We start from the raw sequence: 15,053 nt of genomic DNA, 5'->3' as shown, positions 1-15,053 counted from the left end.
AGTTGGGGAAGTGCCTCCATGAGATCCAGCTGTGGGGCATTTTCTCAATTAGTGATCATGGGGGTAGGACCCCTTGTGGGTGGTAACATCTCTGGTCTGGAAGTCTTGGGTTCTATAAGAGAGCAGGCTGAGCAAGGCAGGGGAAGCAAGCCAGTAAGGAACATCCCTCCATGGCCTCTGCATCAGCTCCTGCTTCCTGACTTCCTCTGGTGATCAACAGCGATGTGGAAGTAAGCTAAATAAACCCTAACTCGATTCTTGGTCATGATGTTTGTGCAGGAATAGAAGCCCTGACTAAGACAGCCAGTAACCCCCTTCCAAGACCAGAGTGCCTGGCCCTGGGCTTACACTGGCCCTGGACTTACAGTGTGAGATGAACTGAGTCTCCTCCTCGTCCTACTGCCCTGCAGCCAGCACTTATTTGTTAGCTCTGCTCTGGCCATGTCCAGGGCTCATCTAAGCTCCTGTCCTAAGCAGCAGGGTGTTCCCCTCCCCCTAGAGAGGGCCAGACAGTTCTACTCATATGGATCCTGGATGCTCCACCTCTAGTCTCTTTCATTTCTGTCTATGGCACACTTCTCTGGTGATGCCCACTTAGATGGCATCACAACTCAACAGAGCCCTCCTCTGCAGGCCAGACCATCACACTAGGGTTTTGCCTTCCAGCCAGCCCCTCCCGACATAGCATCTCAGAGTGGAGGATGCAGAGTATCGCCAGGGACTCAGACGAAGGCTCGGAAGAGGAGTTCTTCGATGCACAAGGTAAGCAGGTGGCTTCTACAGCCTGTGGGTTCTTCCTGGGTCGGGCGGGAAGAATTGTTAAAGGGTGTGGAGCACCTGTTACTATACTCTTCCTGATGTCTGCCCTCACACTATCACAGTGGACAGCCTGGGGCTTTGGGGGTAGAGTACAGCGAATGAAATGAGCTCACTGGGAAACCACCTCTCTTGAGTCTCGGGGCTTAATTACAAGTCAGGACTCAGAGCCTGGAAGGAGAGTGCCATTCTGTTGAACCCCATCTCATATGACACACAATTCTACTGAAGCATTTCTCGGATAAATTTATCTCCATAAGAAGTATGACTTAGGACTGGAGAGATGGCTCAGCAGTTAAGAACACTGACTGCTCTTGTGAAGGTCCTGAGTTCAAATCCCAGCAACCACATGGTGGCTCACAACCATCCCTAATGAGATGTCTGAAGATAGCAACAGTGTACTTATATATAATAATAAATAAATCTTAAAAAAAAAAAAAGAAGTATGACTTAGTCCTCAATTTTTGTGCTTGGTTTATTGTTTGTTATTGCTTTTCTCCATTAAATGCAAATTAATATGCATCTAATGTAGGTGCACTACATAACGCAATAAAGAGAACCTAGATGAACTGCCTATTTCCCACTGATCAAAAAATACACACAGTGGCACACAGGCAATTGCTCACCTGTGCTGAAAGATGCAAGCACCGCCTCGCTCACATGGAACCACAAATACGCTCTCAAAGAAGTCAGAGGAGCCAGCAGGCAGGCCCAGAAAGAAAGCTGAGTCTCACTGCATGCTCCAGAGCTTGCAAAGGGTAGAAGCTTAGAAAGACGGGAGCATGCCACAGCTGAACAGCAAGGTGCTCTCATCCTACCATCCCTTGGAGGAGCCGAGGAGCTGCCCGTGAGATTTTAGTTAACTGGGTAGCCAGACTGACAGTGAGAAAACTTGGGCAGTCAGTATTCAACAAAAAAGGAGGTTCATTGACTTGTCCTGGAAGTAGACAACCCAGAAACAGGTGGTGGGGGATCCTGAGTCAACCTCCACACTTGAATAGAGAAGGGTCTCTTTGGTGTCCCACCCCTCCTACCTGGCACTTTGTCTTTTTTTTTTTTTTTTTTTTTAAGATTTATTTATTCATTTAATGTCATAAGTACATTGTTGCTGTCTTCAGACCCACCAGAAGAGGGCATCAGATCCCATTACAGATGGTTGTAAGCCACCATGTGGTTGCTAGGAACTGAACTCAGGACCTCTGGAAAAGCAGTCAGTGCTCTTAACTGCTGAGCCATCTCTCCAGCCCCCACTTTGTCCTTGAAAAAGAAAATACATACCCAGTGTTGAAAAAGACTGTAGAGCAGTTCTTAACCTCCCTGATACAACCCTCCTTTAATCCAGTTCCCTGTGCTGTGCTGATCCTAACCATGACGTCATCTCTTGCTACTACACAGCTGTCGTTTGGCTCCTGCTGTAAATCCTAATGTAAATGTCTGGTATTTGGGGTATCTGATGCAAGACCCCCAGGTTGAGAACCACTGCAGTAGGGGAAAGGCCCAGCCACCGCAGCAACAGGCTTCTCCCATCCCACCCAGGAGCCTGGCCTCAGCAGATCCAGGGGAGGCTGGCCTTGTGCTCTGGCCTTGTGCCCTGGGGGTAGTAGTTCTAGAGCAGAAATGGGAGTCCAGTCCTCGGTGACGCATTCCCAGCCACATTCTCACTGAGCTGGGGTTTCTGAGTCTTAAACCTCAGCTGTGGACAGATAAACAAGGAGTGTGGCAGATCCATAGAGGAAGAAAGGGAGCGCCACCCCTCAGAGCAGAGCAGATACACCTCAAAAGCACAGCACTGTGAGAACCAAGCTGTGTGTGACTGTCACTGGAACTGTCTCCTCAGGCTGAGGCCTGGAGAGCAGATCATGCTGTGAAAGTCCGACCACTTGGGATTGAGCACGGGGTTTACATTCAGGGTGATGAGAATGTTCTGGAATTAGATAGTGGTGATCTCTGCAGCATCATGAATATGGTAAATGGGACAGAGGGCAGGTGATCTGCAGCTGCCAGCTAGCCTACTAAGACAGGGAAGGATAAGGCAGAGCTGGGTACACTGGGCATGTGGGCTCCAGGAACACCCAAGTCCTCCTTCCTCCCCAGAGAGCCTGTGCCACAAGGAGGAAATACACACCCAGGACATGACCAAGTGGAACTCCAATGACCTCATGGACAAAATGGAGAATCCAGAGCCTGAGGAATCACAGGGTAAGAAGCCTTGGGGACGAGGGTGCGGCCCACTCCCTGTCTTACGCAATTCCAGCACAACGGTAGGCCCCTGGAACTTGCAGAATTCCGGAGTGTTGGCTGCACCAGCGGTTACAATGTGGCTTCTGTGTTGCAGATTTTATCTACCAGCAGAGTTGCTCTAAGTTCAGGGTGGCCTCCAGTGTGGAGCAGCTGAACATCATCGAGGTGAGTACCTACCTAAGTACTGAGACCAAGGCAGGGGAGGGGGCTTGTGCAGGCTACAGAAGCAGAGCTCTCCAGAGAGACATTCACCAGAGAGGCCTGGGGTCACTTTCCTTGCCACCTTTCTATGGGGACACCAGCCAGCCCTGTCTCTATGATGCTCCTGAGAACCAGGGACAGCAGACAGCCTCCAAGGAGAACCTTGACCAAGTTCCACCTTTGGGAAAATAAAATGAGAACCTTGTAAATTCCAGGAAAAAACTAAGAACTACATGTTCCCATCCTTTCTGTGGCACAAGAAGATAAAAACGACGGAAAAGAAGCAAAAGCTGTCTAGGCAGAAGTGATGTGGCCGCCGTGGCCCAGGGCTGCTTCCATCCAGGCAGAACTCAGTGTGTCCAATAAAGCTGTCTTTGTAGAGCCTGTGTCTGCTTCAGGGGTTCTTTGCTGGAGCTGGCACCCCTTCCACCTGCAGGCCATCAGATCTGTTTGCACTGAGGCAGGAGCCAGGCTGGGCCTGCTGTGGTCATAAGCACTGCCCTGCTCTGTCTCCAGGCTGCCCAAGGTGGAGAAAGCACCTCTGTGGGAACTCTGCCCCCCACCCCCCAGGGCCTGGGAGAGGCAGGCACACCTCGTTTCCTCCTGAGGTGTTCTGCTTTGAGGTCTGAGGTGGAAGTGTCCTTTCCTAGAAGGGCTACTAAGTGAGGGAATGGTTCAGTTGCTGCTTAGTGTTAGCCAAGCAGAGGCCCTCCCACTCAGCGCACACAGCTCTGACTGTCCCCCAGGAGAGGGGCAGAGCCCGAGGCACTGCCATCCAACGTCACATCCTTCTGCCCATACTAACCCCCAAAGTGGAACCTTTCTTCATGAAAGGGTGGCTTGGTAGAAGCAGACTGGGGTCACCCTGGATCCCCATCGCTGGCTTCACCACTCTTGTGAGCTCTGCTTCCTCTAGAGTTCAGGTCAGGGAGAGTTGCTGTCTCTGGCTAAGTGTGAGGAAAGCTGTGTTTCTGGGCCTGTGGTCATCCCTGAAGGCTTAACCAGTGAGGGGCTGAGGCAGAGTAATGCACAAAGGATAGTCCCACCTATTCCCAGGAGACAAGGTACAGCTGAACTGTATACCTGCCTGTCCAGGAGCTGGGAGGCTGCTTTTAGTAGACATTTTCCCATACCTTTCTGCCCACTGTATGGGAGAGGCCTCCGTATATGATCATGATGGGAGTGGCTGCCATTCCCTGTGCCCAGGCCACCCTGTGGTGGGCAGTCCCTGAATGTGTAGCTGTCTCCTACCTCCAGGAGGAAAGCAAGCCCGAGACAGGCATCACTTGTACTCTCTTCCCCATGTATCCTCACAGCCTTGAACATAACATGGCTTAACAGATAGAGACCAGTGCTCATTGTCACACACACACTAGGAACTCAGTGGGCATTCGGGAAAGGCCTCTGGGAATAGGGCCGCAGCCTGGGCTTCCTGGAGAACTAGCAGGGGCTTTGGATGCAAGCCCTTGGTGTTCATGAGCCATATGACCAGTGCCTGGCCTCTCCACCTTTCTGTCTTGTCTGAGAGGAACTGCTCTATAGCCCTGTGCACAGCATACATTCTAGGGCCTCACCTTGGCTTCATGACAGTATAGCAGGCCAGTAGGAAGACAGGTTCATGACTTGCTCTCTCTTTTCCTGCTGTGCTAGGTTCCCGCCTGCCTCTGCTCTTGAGGCCCTTGGTCTTAGATTCTAGAAGGAACGTATCATTGGACTGAGGGACAAGTGGAGACCCTCAGAACTGCTGAGGGTAGCTTCAGGAAGCAGGAAAGACTGCTTCCCTAGCCCTGACCACTCCTAATGACCCCTATGACTCCAGGCCAGCGCTGCCTGACTGCTTGAGTCAATCCCGACCTACACCTGAAAGCAGACACTTAGCAGGCCTCCAGAGGCCTTGTAGCTCAAACAGAAGTTTCTGCCTGAGACCCTGAAGGTGGAACTGGTACTTTCTCTGGAAAATATCCTTCCTTGAGTATGCTGTGACCCTGGTCAGGCCACATCACTCTATCTCCAGTCTCTGGTCCTTGCAGGGGTCCAAGGGAAGAGCTGAGGCAGTGAACCCAAGACCCTGTAACCAGATAACCAAAACCCAGGTCTCTCAGGCTAGGAATATTGCCCACCACATGTGCGAGGTGTGAGTTCCTAAGTTCAATTCCTAGCAGTACAAAAACAAAACAAAACAAACACTTGGGCATCTGGGGCCCTGGCAAGGAATTCATGCCCACCACTGCCCATGCAGGATGAGGTGAGCCAGCCACTAGCCGCACCACCCTCCAAGATTCACGTGCTGCTGCTGGTGCTGCATGGAGGCACCATCCTGGACACTGGAGCAGGGGACCCCAGCTCCAAGCAGGGTGACACCAATACTATCACCAACGTGTTCGACACTGTCATGCGTGTGCACTACCCCAGTGCCCTAGGCCACCTAGCCATCCGCCTGGTGCCCTGCCCACCCATCTGTGCTGATGCCTTCGCCCTCGTCTCCAAGTGAGTGGCATGTGCTTGACAACACCCATCATGCCCCACAGGAAGAAGCAGCAACACACTGTCCCCCACCTCTAGCCCTGAGCATTGCATGGCTCCCCAGTGTTAGGTCCTTTCTCCAGAATGCCCTTTCCCACCACTCATCCCCCTCGGTCTGAAGGCAGCAGAGCCCATGCAGACAAGATAAGTTCAGATACTAGGAGGACAGTCCCCAGCGGAGTCCATAGTTAAATGCTGTAGAATGGAGATGCTGGCCTGCCTTGGGATGTGAGTCTACTCAGCAGCCCTGGCACTCTGAACCTGCTCTAGGCCTCCCTAGGAGTGTCTCCATGAGTACTTTGGGTCAGGTAGCAGCTCTGCTCGGCCTGCTTCCTAGATCAGGGGAGGGCCATTGGGTCAAGCTGAGTTTACCTGCCCTCTGCTGACCCAAACCCTTCCCCCCAGCCTCAGTCCCTATGGCCATGATGAGGGCTGTCTGTCTAGCAGCCAGGACCACATCCCCCTGGCTGCCCTGCCCCTGCTGGCTACTTCCTCACCCCAGTACCAGGAGGCAGTTGCTACGGTGATTCAGCGGGCCAACCTGGCCTATGGAGACTTTATCAAGTCCCAGGAAGGTGTGACCTTCAATGGGCAGGTGAGTGGTGTCAGGGGTTAGGGAAAGACCTTTCAGGGTGGGCTGGCCAGAGGACTGGGTCGTGGGGAGCAGAGGGGTGCTTTTCCTACTTAGCAGCCCAGTAAGCAGAATGAGGACTAAAACTTCCGCCTCCTCGCCTTCAGGTCTGCCTGATTGGAGACTGTGTTGGGGGCATCCTGGCATTTGATGCCTTATGTTACAGTGGGCAGCCGGTGTCTGAGAGTCAAAGCAGTAGCCGCCGGGGCAGTGTGGTCAGCATGCAGGTACCTGAGCGGGGGTAGAGGGTGGGGCACCCTTTGGTCCCAAACCTCCACTAAGGCCTGCCGTTTCTCCTATTCCATGGAGACTGGCTGCCTTTCCTGATGCAGGCCACCAAGCCATCAGCTAGCCTGTGCTCTATCCCACAAGCCGTGTGCCCAGCCAAAACCCCAAGGAGCCGACTCAGACACCACAATCCTTGCCCTCTCTGTGTGTCATGTCCAAAGCCCATGAGCCCCAGCAGAAGTTCCCCACTGGAGCAGATGAAAGGACTAGGAGAGACATGGCAAGCATATGCCCTGGGTCTCAGGCTAAGTCAAAGAAAGTGCCCCAAACGGGTCAGCAACAGCTCAAAAGAACTGAAAGTGTACCTCAGTATTCCCCAGGAGACAGATGGGGAGGACACAAGTTACTGGTGTGGGTGACCACAGGTGGCAGTGTGAAGACCCACTGCAGTGTGTCCAGGAGAGCATGTGGCTTCACACACAAGGCTCTGCATTTCGTGGCACAGCTCTGGTCCTAGGAGGTGAGATGGGCACACCCTGTTCACCTTTGTCTGACCCTGATGTCTTCTGCTGTAGAATGGCCATCACCTGGGAGAGATCACTGTGTGCCAAGCCAGTCCTGGAGTGAAGGCTGCTAGGACTTAGCCAGTAGTCTGAGGGGCGGTGGGAGACAAGACTTTCCCCTCTAGTTGGGTGAGAAGCCTGCAGCCGGGCAGTGGCCAACAGGGCCTGCAGTCAGAACTCTGAAGAAGGGCCTAGGCCAGGGACCACCTGGCAGTGAGCTCCATGGCCATTCCAGGATGCAGACCTGCTGTCCCCGGGCATCCTGGTGAATGCAGCACACTGCTCCAGCGGCAGTGGCAGTGGCAGTGGTGGAGGCTCCAGCTTGGAGAGCAGCCGGCACCTGAGTCGCAGTAACATTGACATCCCCCGAAGCAATGGCACCGAGGACTCCAGAAGGCAGCTGCCCCGCAAAAGGAGTGATTCATCCACCTATGAGCTGGACACCCTCCAGCAGCACCAGGCCTTCCTATCCAGGTAGGGCTTGCTGTACCACTAGGAGGAGAAAGACCCCGCACGGAGGAGCCAGGGCACTCCTTCAGCAATCATGCCAATTGCATGTGTGGAGTTCTGGGCATTCCTATCTGGAGGACTTTGAGTTTACTAGGTACTGTGGTCCTCTATACAAGGGTTGTCCTCACATTGTCCTGAGGGTGGGTATGAGGTGGAGTCAGGCAGCATGACCCCTCCCTTCACAGCTATGTCAAAGGCAGTGGGCTCCCTTGGAGAGGCTGTGATATGCTGTCACTAAGATTGTCCTAGTAGGTGCTAGGTAGCCCTGATCTCAGGACAGTACAGGGCTTAGTCCCTAAGGGACCCCTCTGAAGCTAACCCTGGGTAACTTTCACGTCCTCCACTGCAGTCTCCATGCCAGCGTGCTGAGGAATGAGCCCAGCTCCCGCCGCTCAAGCAGTTCCACGATGCTGGACGGTGCCGGGGCCCTGGGCAAGTTTGACTTCGAGATCGCCGACCTCTTCCTCTTCGGGTGCCCACTGGGGCTAGTCCTAGCATTGAGGAAAACAGTCATCCCTTCCCTGGACGGTGAGAGGCCTGCAGAGATAGGACAGGCTACATGCTCTGGACGGGGACCTCTGTGGATCAGTCACAAGGCCATGGTCACATCCCAGCCCTTTCAAAGGCACCGAACGAAGGCACTGACTGTCCTTCCTTGCCTGCCCAGCAGCTCAGTCAGCTGCCCATCCCCTGAGACCTGCTGCTTCATACCTCTCTCTCTAAGGGCCCTGAAGCAGTGGGGATGCACAGCAGGGTCAGGGGGGTGAGATAAGACAGACCAAGCCTCTGGTATGGGGTCCACCTGTAGGGACAGGCGTGGCCATAGTGCCTCATGGTCCCTGGCAATGAGAGGTGGCACAGGATCCTACCATCCCAGTAATCCCTGATCTGTGCCAGCATTAACCAGCACAGCCCCAGAGGTGCACATGATCCTCACAGTAGCTATTATATCCCCAGAGAGGAAACAGGCTTAGAGAGGCTCAGACAAGCCAAGAGCAGGTGAACTATGGGGCCAGATAAAATGAAGGCCCCACCAATGCCTCTTACAAGGTCGCAGTGGCAGATCTGTTACTGAGGGGAACTCCATAACTGAGCATTCTCCCAGGGGCAGCTGTCGCCCTGCAGGATAGGGCCATCTGCCTTGCTCAGAAAAGTCTCACAACTTCCCATATACATGCAGAGAATATTCTGTGGTATCCCCCGCCACCCCAAGGAAGAATTAGGTGGAATTACACATCCTGGTGGGAAAAGGCCAAGTCCAGAAACCTTGGGTGTGGATTAGAAGGGATGTGCCTGCTTCCCAGGGAAGGCACCTGCTTGACACTCACAGGGCCAGGCTACAGCCTAGGAATGGGCAAGTACTGCTGGGTGACTTCAGCCTGTTGTGTAGCCATGATACCTAGCTGAAGATGCGTGTGGAGCCCTACAGGGGATCCTGGACTGGAAGGAGCCCTCCGCCATGCTGTCCAACACACTCCCCCGGTGCCAAACTGTGGCTCTTACCAGTGTACCTATCATCTTACCAACTTAAAGAAAGATTGGAATTGGGCATAATGGCACGTACTTGCAGTCACTGCCCACGGGAGGCTGAGGCAGGAAGAGTTCAATATAAGCAAGGGCTACATAGTGAGACCCTGCCTCAAAAAATAAAATGAAATGAAATGAAATAAATCTATTAATAAGGAAAAATAATCCACACAGATCCCAAATTGATAAAAACACAAGGCAAAGGCAGCCTGGGCCTCAGCTCCCCTCTCCCCCCCACCCCCCATTCCCCCTGCACCCCCTTCCCCGCTCCTCCTCTCCCACACCCCCTCCCCCGCTCCTCCTTCCCCCGCACTACTATACTCAAAGTCTCTCTTTGTGCCCCTCCACCCCCAGTTTTCCAGCTGCGGCCAGCGTGTCAGCAAGTGTACAACCTCTTCCACCCCGCGGACCCTTCAGCCTCCCGCCTGGAACCGCTGCTGGAGCGGCGATTCCACACCCTGGCGCCCTTCAACATCCCTCGATACCAGCGCTACCCGCTGGGGGATGGCTGCTCCACACTGCTGGGTGAGGCTTTTGGGAAGGTGGGGGGGGGGTTGGTTTTTTAAGTGGGGAGCACACAGTAGGTCTTCTCAAAGGGAAGCAGACACCAGTTCCCAGTGAACATCTCCAAGTGAAGAGCGAGATGCAGATGCAGGCATGCTCCCGGTCCCTGTGGGGCAGGACTGACTATCAGAGCCTCCTGAGGGCTTCCCAGCAGCTTCAGGGCCATGTTCCCTCCCCTACTGCCTCGGGCCTCCAACCCAACAGGGAGGGAGTTGTAGCCCTTCTGCAAGCTGAGGACCTTGTAGACTAGGCCCATTGTGGTAGGCAGCTGCCCAGAGGTGGCTGGGAGTATGGGAGGGGCTGCCCTCACAATGGCCCACCCCCTGCTGCAGCGTGTATCCTGGCATCTTGTTGTCATGTCCTGGTCCTCAAGGAGCCTTGTTTGTGTCAGCACATGTGCAGATGGCCCACTTGAGTGTCTGTTCTTGTCCTCTGCTCTCTTCCCGTCTGCCTCCAGTCGAGACCGTGCAGAGAAACCCAGAGCTGGTCCTGGAGGGCGGCCCCCTGGCCCCTCTCCCCCACGGGGACAGCTTCCTGGAGACCAGTATCCCTGTTCCCGCGCTCACCTGGCAGGAGGGGCCCCGCCAGAGCCTGGGCTGTTCTGAGTGTGTGTACCCCCCACTCCTAGTGACCGATGTCTGCTTGGCTGCCGCTCCTTGGCCCTCTACCCGCCTCATGCCCTCTCTGGCCACTCAATCTGTGGGACTTTAGTAGTAAGGATATGGCCATGGGAAGTTAGTCTTGGTGACTCCTTTCTGTAGAGGACCTTAATGCAAAGTGGTCACTGCTTCCCAGAGACTGACAGCATGTGACCTTCCAAGGCTGCTCTTTGACCTTCCTGAGGCTGTAGGGAGCAGACATAGGGTGAGGCCTCAAGCAGCCACTTCTCACCCTGCAGCTAGGAAAAGACCTTGGTGCCAGCAAGGAGTTGGGGCCTCTGGGCTTCACTCCCTACCTTCCTGAGAACGTCCAGGCCTGATGTATCATCCAGACTGGCTCCTCTAGCTGACCCCTGTTCTGTCTTGCTTGCAACCTGGGCCCTCGGCACCTGCCTTTCTCCTCAGATTCCATCCGGAGCTGGCTGGAGCCTGTGTGTGAGGGCTACTCTGGAGTCAGCCTTCTTCTTAGCCCTCAGCCTATGCTTAGCATCCCGAGAGCTGCCCAAGGCCCCTGCCCGTGGTCATGCTGATGTTCTGTGGGCTAGTCCAGGATGGTCCAAGAGAGCAGCTGTGGAGCCAAATCTGGGGAAGAAGTGGCCAAGGAGGGCAGGAACCCATGCCTCACCTCCCTACCCCATGTCTGTGTCCGTCTGTCCACCCTTCTCTGCCCAGCCCTCCCCTCCCTGCCTCAGCTCAGGCCCTTCGCTCTCAAGGCCCTAAACCAGCTGCACCCTGGTGCACGCTGGACCCAGCAAGCTGGCCTCTCCCATTGCTGGGGACCTAGGGTCAGGCCTTTTCTTACCTGGACCTCTGTCCCTTTCCCCCCCACAGCGGATGTGCTCCAGACCCACAACACAGTCTTCCAAGAACATGCAGCCCCCTCGTCACCTGGCACAGCCCCTGCTAGCCGTGGCTTCCGCAGAGCCAGTGAGATCAGCATTGCCAGTCAGGTGTCAGGCATGGCGGAGAGCTACACAGCATCCAGCATTGCACAGAGTGAGTGGTGTCCCCTGTGCTTCCGCCACAGATATTTCAGCTGGGGACCCTGGGAAGAGGGTGGTAGTAGTGTCTATCTGGCAGGAAGTGGGTCTTCACCCTGCAGGGCCAGGGGACTTCCGCTACAGTGGCTGATCAGCAGTGCTAGTCTGTGCTGATCTCACTGCGAGAGTAGACATGAGGCTGCGTGAGCAGCTGGGCCAAGGCTGGGACTGCTGTAGGGGTTCCTAATGTTCTCCCTGTTCTGCTACCAATGTAGGAGCCCCAGGTGTGTGTGTGTGTGTGTGTGTGTGTGTGTGTGTGTGTGTGTGTGTGTGTATGTGTGTGTGTGTGTGTCTGAACCATTCCCCTTGTTCTTGCTCCTCAGAGGGTCCCTCATCGCTCAACTACACTCCCAGCATCAGGCGCCTATCCTTGCTCGCCCTGCCCCCCCCATCCCCTACCACTCAGGGTCCCCATGCCAGGGCAAGGCAAGTGAGCCCCAACCTGGAGAGGGCCCCCTGCCTCCCTGACTTGGACATCGGAGAAGGTACACCCCACCCACAGCACTTTCCCTTCTAACTCGAGATCACTCACCGCTGCCAAGCATGTTTCACTAGCTCACTGCTAGGCCTTGCCTGCCAGCTCCTGCTGAAGCTGACAGGAGACGCAGCCTTGGGTAGGAGGGGAGAGCAGGACTGCCTGGGGAGCTAGGTCCTCAAAGCAGCCACCAGGCATGGCTGTCCCATGCTCTCTCTCTCCCCTGAGAGAGGACAGAGCCCCTCTGTCTTGAAGGCCCTAGGCCTCACTACTCACCCTTCCACCTTTGCAGCAGGCAAGGCACAGGCAAAGGGCAGCAGGCCTTAGCTGGAGGTTCTAGATTTGTCAGACTGAGTGTGTCTGAGCCTTGAGAGCAGGAGGGCCTGGGCAGGGTCTAGGGTAGGGGCTCTTCTTGATCATCATCCACACTGGGACAGCTCATCCTGCTCCAAAACTCCTCACAGCCCTCAGCACTGCCACAGGGCTTCATATTCCCCACAGCAAGGCTGCCCGTGGGCAGCTTCTACACTTACCTGCTTGCCTGGAAACAGCCTGGGAGAAAACCTGCTTTGACTGCTCCTGGGGGGAACAGGCCTGAGTGCCAGGTGACCCAATAGGGTCTCTGTCCAGGACCCCTGCAGAGCAATCACAACCCTTCCTCCTGGCAGTTGCTGCCAAGTGGTGGGGCCAGAAGCGGATTGACTACGCCCTGTACTGTCCCGACGCCCTCACGGCCTTCCCCACAGTGGCCCTGCCCCACCTCTTCCACGCCAGCTACTGGGAGTCAACAGATGTGGTCTCCTTCCTGCTGAGACAGGTACCTACTGCCCAGATATAACTGGGCCTCACAGGATGTCCAGACAGTGCAAGGACTCCTTCCTGTCCCCTCAGGCCAGGCACCTGGCACCCAGGGCATGCTAGAGTAGGACCATGACACAGTCACAGTGAAGATGGGAGCTGGCTGCAGTTAGGAGGGGTAGGCAAGATTCGAGGGTGTGATAGTCCTGCGGAACCTACCAGGCGCCCATTGCCAGCTCCAGGGATGGCTGGTCCTTTTCCAGAGTAGCCACGCAAGTTGGATCCTGCCCCATGGCCTGCCTCTGTCCCCCAGGTCATGCGGCACGACAGCTCGAGCATCCTAGAGCTGGACGGCAAGGAGGTGTCTGTGTTCACGCCTTCGCAGCCCAGGGAGAAGTGGCAGCGCAAGAGGACCCATGTGAAGCTGCGGGTGAGGGCCCTCCGGGAGCTCAGGCCCACGGCCATCAGAAGCCGTGTCCCACTGCTGTGAGCTGTCTCATCTGATCAGTGAGGAGTGAGGCGGGAGCTGGGAGGGAGGAAGGGACAGCAAGACTGGCTCCCCCTCTGCCTGGCCTAGCTAGGCTGTTGGCCGGACCACAGCATGGGCTCAACCCCCAGACCCACTCACAGATATTAGGTGAGCCCCGAAGACCCCACCACTCTCCATTCCTCTCCTCACCTCATCTTGCCCTCCACTCCCCCTCTCTCCCCTCCCTGCCCCTCCCCTCCCCCAGAATGTGGCAGCCAACCACCGGATCAATGATGCAGTGGCCAACGAGGATGGCCCACAGGTTGTGACAGGCCGCTTCATGTACGGGCCCTTGGACATGGTCACCCTGACTGGGGAAAAGGTAAGGATGTGGCCACCTGAGGTACCACCTCCATTCCCAGGGAGTGAGGACTGAGGCCAGGCCATGGCCAGTTTATAACCAGCTTCCCTGGGCTTCAGGTGGATGTGCACGTCATGACACAGCCGCCCTCAGGTGAGTGGCTGTACCTAGACACTCTAGTGACCAACAGCAGTGGGCGTGTCTCCTACACCATTCCAGAAACACACCGCCTGGGGGTGGGCGTCTACCCCATCAAGATGGTGGTCAGGTATGTGCATCTGGGGGGCCAAGCAGAGCAGGGCCAGCCTCCTGCGCATAGGAGTGGGGAGGGCAGGAGTGGGTGGATGCTCTGGCTGGTTCTGACACGCTGTCCCTGACAACCAGGGGAGACCACACATTTGCCGACAGCTACATCACTGTGCTCCCCAAGGGCACAGAGTTTGTGGTCTTCAGTATCGATGGCTCCTTTGCCGCCAGTGTGTCCATCATGGGCAGCGACCCCAAGGTGCGCGCCGGGGCTGTGGACGTGGTGCGGTGAGTATGGCAGACAGGTGGAGGGGGTGGGCTGCAGGCCAAGTGGAGGGGGAGAGCTCAGCACAGTCTTGAGGACCCAGTGCCACTACTGACGGGTGTGCCCTTGAGCAAGCCGTTGGCATGCCTGATGTCAGTCCAGTTCCGAGGATGCCCCCCTCTGAGGGCACCTAGGGTAACCCCCACAAGCTCAGTGCCAGTGAGGCTTTGACACTGCCACTCACTCTCATTACTGCTGGCCAGGGTAGACTGTACAGTGCTAGGCATTGGACTTGGGCCTCACTCCACTTTTGAGACAGGGTCTCATCAAGTTGCCCAGGCTGCCTTGAACCTGCCATCCTCCTGCCTCAGCCTCACGAATACCTGAGACTGCCAAGGCTCAGCTGAAGATGTACTTTTCAGTGGCTCAAATGAGCTCTAGCTGGGTGGGAAAGGGGGGCTCAAGGAGGAGGAGAGCAGCCATGGGACACCATGCCTGCCCCTTGCCTCCACAGACACTGGCAGGACCTGGGCTACCTCATCATCTATGTGACCGGCCGGCCCGACATGCAGAAGCAGCGGGTGGTGGCATGGCTGGCTCAGCACAATTTCCCTCACGGTGTGGTGTCCTTCTGTGACGGCCTGGTGCACGACCCACTGCGGCACAAGGCTAACTTTCTGAAGCTGCTCATCTCTGAGGTGGGGATTGGGAGGACTGGGTAAGGAGGGGAGGTCCGAAGGCCCGGCCTGGGCCCATGGTTGTCTCGTCCACAGTTGCACCTGCGCGCGCATGCGGCCTACGGCTCCACCAAGGATGTGGCAGTCTATAACTCCATCAGCCTGTCCCCCATGCACATCTACATTGTGGGTCGACCCACCAAGAAGCTGCAGCAGCAGTGCCAGGTAACGGGGTTCACTGAAGGGCACACGATCCTTG

The 15,053-nt window shown here is 55.8% G+C and overlaps 1 protein-coding gene across 13 annotated transcripts in view; it reads left to right on the top strand.

Annotated features, from left to right (window-relative positions):
- Pitpnm2 (phosphatidylinositol transfer protein membrane associated 2) overlaps positions 1–15,053 on the top strand; it is a 144,954-nt gene that overhangs the window by 126,931 nt on the left and 2,970 nt on the right. For 10 of the 13 annotated variants that reach the window (XM_031337895.1, XM_031337892.1, XM_031337890.1 and 7 more), the window contains 19 exons: positions 667–762; positions 2,911–3,015; positions 3,152–3,222; positions 5,498–5,745; positions 6,187–6,376; positions 6,520–6,639; positions 7,439–7,677; positions 8,063–8,241; positions 9,595–9,765; positions 10,262–10,411; positions 11,295–11,459; positions 11,827–11,988; positions 12,647–12,795; positions 13,090–13,206; positions 13,511–13,627; positions 13,726–13,874; positions 13,991–14,140; positions 14,632–14,815; positions 14,891–15,019. In XM_031337895.1, coding sequence (XP_031193755.1) covers positions 667–762; positions 2,911–3,015; positions 3,152–3,222; positions 5,498–5,745; positions 6,187–6,376; positions 6,520–6,639; positions 7,439–7,677; positions 8,063–8,241; positions 9,595–9,765; positions 10,262–10,411; positions 11,295–11,459; positions 11,827–11,988; positions 12,647–12,795; positions 13,090–13,206; positions 13,511–13,627; positions 13,726–13,874; positions 13,991–14,140; positions 14,632–14,815; positions 14,891–15,019 — 2,891 coding nt within the window. The remainder of the gene's footprint in view (positions 1–666; positions 763–2,910; positions 3,016–3,151; positions 3,223–5,497; positions 5,746–6,186; positions 6,377–6,519; positions 6,640–7,438; positions 7,678–8,062; positions 8,242–9,594; positions 9,766–10,261; positions 10,412–11,294; positions 11,460–11,826; positions 11,989–12,646; positions 12,796–13,089; positions 13,207–13,510; positions 13,628–13,725; positions 13,875–13,990; positions 14,141–14,631; positions 14,816–14,890; positions 15,020–15,053) is intronic. The other 3 variants (XM_031337901.1, XM_031337899.1, XM_031337902.1) reach the window with 3 other exon arrangements.

This window comes from Mastomys coucha, unplaced genomic scaffold (genome assembly GCF_008632895.1).
Source record: "Mastomys coucha isolate ucsf_1 unplaced genomic scaffold, UCSF_Mcou_1 pScaffold22, whole genome shotgun sequence".
Classification (NCBI taxonomy): domain Eukaryota; kingdom Metazoa; phylum Chordata; class Mammalia; order Rodentia; family Muridae; genus Mastomys; species Mastomys coucha.
Note: the sequence above shows the minus strand (reverse complement) of the source record. Positions and strands in the feature narration are given on the sequence as shown.